The following is a 7,268-nucleotide window of genomic DNA, read 5'->3' on the forward strand; positions in this document are numbered from 1 at the left end:
TTTTTTCAAAATTTTGCCTGCGGCAAAGTATTTTTTAGTACTTTGTGAAAGCTCGGAAAATCAATTTGCTCGACCTAAAAAAAGGTAGACAAAATTTCGAAATTTTTTTGAAAATCCGCCCCACCCCCCTCGAGAAAGTCTTAGATCTGCCCTTGGGAGTAGGGCATGTATTTTCTGGCCAAAACCCAGGCTCTTTCAGATTCTCAGCGTCCATTTTAACCTCCGCATATAAACTAATTTGGAAAAATGCACTCCATTTTTATTCAATTCACCAGTAAACTTTTGAAAGAAGGTTCCGAAAGGTTGACAATCCGCTAATATAGTTTTCCTTGTTTGGCTGCGCCGTGATAAAGCAGTCTTATGCTACAGGACAGGTTTTGTGACCGAATTTTCCTCAAATATTTTCTTGTATTTGAATTTTTTTGCTTCTAGCGATGCAGTCGACTGCAGATGTTTGTTCTACTTGCACAGCAACCGGCTATCCTTATTTGTGTTTAAACCTAAAATCTGGCCAGAGTTTGTTCATTACTGAGTTTTTCAAGAAAAGATTGATTGTTGTGGTTAAATAGCATTGAGAAAATACAAACAAAAACGTCTGTTCAGCTGGCAGGTGTAGAGCAGCTGAATCAAATCCTCACTCTATCTTTTCCTTATCTTCCCCAATTCATACGCTGTTGGTCTTAATTTGTCACACACTACCAAATCCACAACAGAAATAAAACATAGCCCCGATGGCTGATGAAAAACCAAAAGACGAAAAATCAACAGAGAAGTCTCGCAAAAAGTCTGGAATTTTGGTGCGTCATTCTTCACGCGAAAGAGTCAACAAAGCAGCGGAGTCAGAACCATCTCTCTCGTGAGTTCAAATGAACTTCAGATTTATAAATTAATCAATGATGATGAAAAGTAAATGAACCATCAGTAGGCTCACTCACTTTTCCTTAGCTTTCAGTGCAATCGGAGCAGGCACTGGGGCCCATGTGAACAATCTCCCCTCTGAATAGACCAAGTGAACAATCTCCCCCTAAAATTAAACTAAAAACTCATGCAGTAAGGCCTGCATGTACTATGATCAAATCTGATAGGTTAAAAATAAACTTTTAAGCAAGTGAACAATCTCCTCCCTTTTTGATTTAGGGGGAGATTGTTCACGTTGTCCGCTGTTTGTCTCATGAATGCTCTTCTCTTATTTTTTTTCAGAACTTAATTTTTTTCTTAAAAAATTCCTTTGATCTGAATTATCAAAAATGTAAAATTTACGTTCAGAAATGCTGAAAATACTGCAACTGCCTCAGAGATTGACTCCTTGATTGTTTATTTTAGAATATTAGATGCGGGTAACATCGGTGCGAAGTTTGCGGGATCTAGCAAAATAAATGCACAATGACAGAATTAGAGTGTTATTAAGCCGATGCCAGCAATTATATTTAACCTGAATTTTTTCGGCTCCCATATTTTTCACTATGCATTAATAGTGGGAAAGTTTGGAAATTTTAATGTTTTTGTTAAAAACCAACAACTTTTGTCACGTGCCCCTTTTTTCAGCGACGGGGGTAGCTCAACAGTTCCTGAAATAACTACATCCTGGGCGCCTGATGATGATGACGAAGATATCAAACAGTCCTCGGCTCCCGAGAAGCTCAAAGACGAAGAATATGTCGAGAAACTTGCGACATCTCTGAGCCGGAAACTAGAAAAAACGAGGTCAAAACTACAACATCGAACCAGCGAACTCAGTTTGATCAAAGCCAGTCCTGATGATCAAAGCCAGTCCTGATAGCAAAAATCCCAGTGTGATTCTGTCGTGTGCTTCGGATGACGAGGAGGATGTCGAGAAGAAACCGCCGGTTCGGGACACCTTGTCGGCAGATCAACCCGCTAGATCTGCTCGACTGCTTAGGGGTCTTCGACGAAAGCTTTCTAAAACTAAATCTGGCGACGAAAAAGGTGACTCGGCTTCAAAAACTGGAGCCGAGAAGAAAGACGACAAAGCTTCTACGTCGAAACATGATTCGGTAAATGGGGCTGTGACGGCGGGTCCTGGCGAGGAAGATGATGCTGTTTCGGCCTTATCCTCTAGTCCTTCGCCGCCCGTGAGTGAGTACGAAGGAAGTCATCGGGGATCCTGGAGCACATTGCTGCATGCAATTGGAACAGCCGAAATGGTTCAGAAAGTACAGAGGCAAGTTGAAAGTAATTTTGAAAAATGAGAAATTCTTCTCGACCAATAGCCAAGCAGACATTTTCTCGGTATAATAGATACTTGGATTGATATTATAAGTAGATAGATATTATAAATGAGATCCTTGAATGAATGGAGGTCTCTTTTGCGCAACCCCAGACATCGAAATGATTGGAATCTGTCCTTTAGCAACTCATCGTGGCAAAAAAGCTGAAGAGGGAAAGTCGCACAAGTCAATCGGAATATTCGGTATTCAAACGTGACAGAAATAAGAGGCCAAAATTTAAAATCTCCTGAAGCTATAAAGAGGAGGATGTTAACATGGTTTCAAGTCAGAATTTTTAGATGCAAAATGCCTACCACTGCATTTACATGCAGTGCTAAGCAATATTATCTCTCTTTATATGTTGGGAAAGAAGACCTAAACTTGACCCTGATCGGTCAATCTCGATGTGCTCGATTTATGTTTCCACTTTGAAATTCGAGATGATGCAGCTTTTTCGAATGAATTTCTCGGTCGAGAAGCAATTTTAAGTCGCGCACAAAGTCGAAACATATCCAATATCGGTCGAGAAAGCCAAAACAAAGGTCGAGCACAGTCAAACATAGGTCGAGTTTGAGTCAAGAAAGTCGAAATTTTTCCATACAGGGTTAAACAAATAAACTTTTAAGAAACCTCGAACGAATTAGACGAGAAGTCGAAGGATATCGAGTTTTGGTGGAGAAAAACAAAATAAATCTGAGCAGGTCGAAGAAAGCCGAACACTTTTTGTTGGGTCGAGAAAGTCGAAACATTCCTAATTTTAGCCGACAAAGTCAAAATATAAGTGGAACACATTCAATACATTGGTTGAAAACGGCCGCAAAATAGGTGAAACACAGTCAAAAATAGGTCGAGGATAGCCAAAACATAGGTCGGACACAGTCGAAATATAGCTCGAGCTCAGCCGAAACATAGACCGAACACAGACGAAACGTATTCGGTTTCGGTCGACAAAATCAAAACATAGGTGGAGCACAATCAATACATAGGTTGAACACGGTCGAAACAAAGGTCAGACACAGTCGAACCGTGCCCAATTTTGGTTGAGAAAGCCAAAACATAGGTCGAGTTTGAGTCAAGAAAATCGAAACTTTTCAATACAGGATCAAACATACAAACGTTCAAAAAACGTAGTTCGATATAGCCGAGAGGTCGAAAGATATCGAATTTTGGTCGAGAAAGTCGAAATAAAAGTCAACAGGGTTGAACAAAGTCGAACGCTTTGATGGGTCAAGAAATTCGAAACATACCAAAATTTGGCAGAGAAACTCGAAACATACCAAAATTTGGTGCGAAAGTCAAATCAGTCCAAAATTTGGCGGAGAAATTCAAAACATACCAAACTTTGGTGCGAAGGTCAAATCATTCCAAAATTTGGCGGAGAAGTTCGAAACATACCAAAATTTGGTGCGAAAGTCAAATCATTCCAAAATTTGGCGGAGAAATTCGAAACATACCAAAATTTGGCGCAGAAGTTCAAAACATAAATTGAACAGCTCGACATGGGCGGAAAAGTGTAAATGAAATGTGATTAAAAGTGAGCTTATTTTGAACACTTTGAGTGCTATACTGATAAATCAGTTTGCGTTAGTCTCAAGGATAGGATTGACTGAACAATCTACATTTTGATAGAGGAAGTAGATAGGGAAAGTAGAGAAAGAAAGAGATAAGTCAGCAAAGTAGGTAGACTTTTTGATTATTCAAAATGCAGCTGTCGAACTATTTGATGGGTCGAGAAATTCGAAACATACCAAAATTTTGTGCGAAAGTCAAATCATTCCAAAATTTGGCGAAAAATTTCGAAACAAACCAAAATTTGTTTCGAAAGTCAAATCATTCCAAAATTTGGCGGAGAAACTCGACACATACCAAAATTTGGCGGCGAAATTTGAAACATACCAAAATTTGGCGAAGAAATTCGAAACATACCAAAAATTGGTGCGGAAGTCAAATCATTCCAAAATTTGGCGGAGAATCTCGAAACATACAGAAATTTGGTGCGAAAGTCAAATCATTCCAAATACATAATTACATACATACATACATACATACATACATACATACATACATACATACATACATACATACATACATACATACATACATGCATACATACATACATACATACATACATACATACATACATACATAATTAAGTACATACATGCATACATACACACATACATACATACATATATACATACATACATTCATACATACTTACAGTCGTACATACATACATACATACATACATACATACATACATACATACATACATACATACATACATACATACATACATACATACATACATACATACATACATACATACATACATACATACAAACATACATACATACATACAAACAAACAAACATACAAACATACAAACATACATACATGCATACATACATACATACATAGATAAAAACATGCATACAAACAAAATTTATATATACATATTTAGTTACATAGATAAATACATTCATGCATACACACACAGTTTACACATACATACATACGTACATACATACATACATACATACATACATACATACATACATACATACATACATACATACATACATACCGACATACGTTTGTATATAGTTACTTACATGCATACATGCATCAAATTTACACACATGCCTATAAACAAACATACATACAGACATTCATACATACATACATACATACGTCATACATACATACATACATACATACATACATACATACATACATACATACATACATACATACATACTATATACATTAAAACTATATTTTTTAACTACTGCGTTGATCAGCTACCAGTTGGAAGGCCAAATCTTCGATCTCAATTCCTGTCAAACACCCAACTTCGATCTGAAAACCTGTCGAACATATCCAACTTCGATCGCAATTCCTGACAAATATACGCAAGTTCGATCTTATCTCAATTCCTGTCAAACATACCCAGCTTCAATCTCACTTCCTACAAAAGTTAATCTCGATCTAAATTCCTGTCATCAATCTCAATTCCTGTAAACTTATTCATCAGTTCTTTTCAAGCCATTCAATAAAAAGAAAAGTTTTAATTTAGCCATTTTGAAATATTTTCATAATGTGAAACCAGAACATAGTTTAATAAGGCAACATTTTCAGGACTATATATTCGTGTATTTGAACTTAAAGTTTAAATCTGCTGTAATTTAAGTTTTGATAATTTTTTTCTGAAACTAGTTTACTCAAATAAATTAAATAGATCATTCACTCCCTGTGAACAAAATGAATTGAATTCACGCTCCCAAATTTTGAATCTCAAATACAAAACCTCAAATACTGAATCTCAATTACTGAATCTCAAATACTGACCTAAATTGGCGATTTGTCAACCCAATAATGAAATAACCCAATTACCGAATTAACCCAATGAATTTATTTGGTCTTGTGTTTCCAAAACTATGATCCCAAAAACTGCTTGCAAATACTAAAGTGTGACATCCATCGATTTAATTGACCAATGTTTTAAGATTTGTACGTGGATTCCGCTGACAATGGTTAAGCCCTTGCTTTTAAACATCGCAAGTGCATATGCAAGTTCAGTAATCCACAAATTTTACAAATTTTGCGGTTTCCACTTAAATTTGCGGATTCCACTTACATTTTGCGGAATTCACTTACAGTTGCGGAATCCAAAACAACTAGCTATATTAGCTTTTTGCGAAATCCGCAACAAATTAAATGTGCCGACAAAATTTACATTACAAGTATATGTACGCGGAATCCACGTAAATCTTGTAAATGGAATCCACTTACATTTTGGAACTTGTTTAAATACTTGTCTGTGGAATCCAGGAACATACAGACACAAAATTGTGCGCCTATCCAGTGCACAGTTTGGCCTCGTAATGATTTTTTTTATAATTCTTTCAAACTTTGAGTGATATTTGCGATTTGGTTGTAATAAGTGTGAAGACGTAAGACTTGTTCTAGGAATGCACAGGAGATCAAACAAGAGCATGACCTTGAGACTCTGAAGAAGGAGTTGGAGATGCACGTGAGTGGAAACTACCAGATCAAGTTCGGTCCTGTCCTGCCCATCTGGCAAGCAGTCCTCGTCTTCATTCTCAACTTCTGCATCCCTGGAATTGGTAAGTGATTGAATTATAATTGCGTTTTAAATCATGAAAAGTTTTCAATTACCGATTTCCAAAAGAAAAAATAGAGCAGATATTTTCAAAAAAAATAAAGAAAACGTTTTGAATCAGTCCTCAAAAAAGCTTCCGCATTTGCGCATTTAGGTTAAGCTTATGGCAGAGGCGGTTTCTCAAACATGTTGCAAAATTTTAATCAAACATTTTTTACGTCGACCAAAATGACTTTCCGAGCTCTCCAAAAAACTATAAAGATCACATCTTTAAAGTTTAAAACAAACAAATTTCAGAAAACAATTGCATTTTCATGTTCAGTCTTTATTGGCTCCAGAAAAACTTTATTATAGTCAGAAAAAGAATTCGTGAAGCAGTACCAAAAAAGCTTGCTTTGGGTGCAGAGGGGCCAATTTACTGAGGGAAAAAAGTCCGCATTAATTAGGAGTCTCAAATAAGTAAAATTGGCCATTTCTAACCACCCATAGTCATACACAAATTGAAACAAAACTGCTCGTATCAGGGCAAAGCCCTGAATGTTCCGACTGTCTTTTAAGGTTTATGGAGCAGTAATAACATTAAAAAAATCAATAAAATGAAACAACAGAAATTTTTTTTTCTAAATGTGAAATTTTTTTTGAAATCATCCCGCCACACGCCATATACAGTACAAAAGGCTAAATTTCTCTCCTTGTAACAAACCAATTATGTCAAATAAGCTTCTTTTAACCAATTTGGAACAATTTCTAAGACGGATTATATCGCGCGTTAATTGTCCCAAATTGGCCAAAATGGCAATCTTTAAACCCCCGTAACTTTACGAAAAATGATCACAGGTGAAATATCTTTTCAAATTTGAGCTCAGGACAACAATACTTTTCGAAGGATATAAAAAAAATCCCGTCAAAATGGC

At 36.4% G+C, this 7,268-nt stretch overlaps 1 protein-coding gene across 1 annotated transcript in view; it reads left to right on the forward strand.

Annotated features, from left to right (window-relative positions):
• The first annotated feature begins 1,757 nt into the window (after window positions 1-1,757).
• The window catches only part of LOC134845032 (protein stum-like), a 35,939-nt gene continuing 30,428 nt past the window's right edge, over window positions 1,758-7,268 (forward strand). Inside the window, exons 1-2 of the mRNA XM_063861861.1 lie at window positions 1,758-2,182; window positions 6,201-6,358. Coding sequence (XP_063717931.1) covers window positions 1,758-2,182; window positions 6,201-6,358 — 583 coding nt within the window. The remainder of the gene's footprint in view (window positions 2,183-6,200; window positions 6,359-7,268) is intronic.

This window comes from Symsagittifera roscoffensis, chromosome 4 (genome assembly GCF_963678635.1).
Source record: "Symsagittifera roscoffensis chromosome 4, txSymRosc1.1, whole genome shotgun sequence".
Taxonomy (NCBI): domain Eukaryota; kingdom Metazoa; phylum Xenacoelomorpha; order Acoela; family Convolutidae; genus Symsagittifera; species Symsagittifera roscoffensis.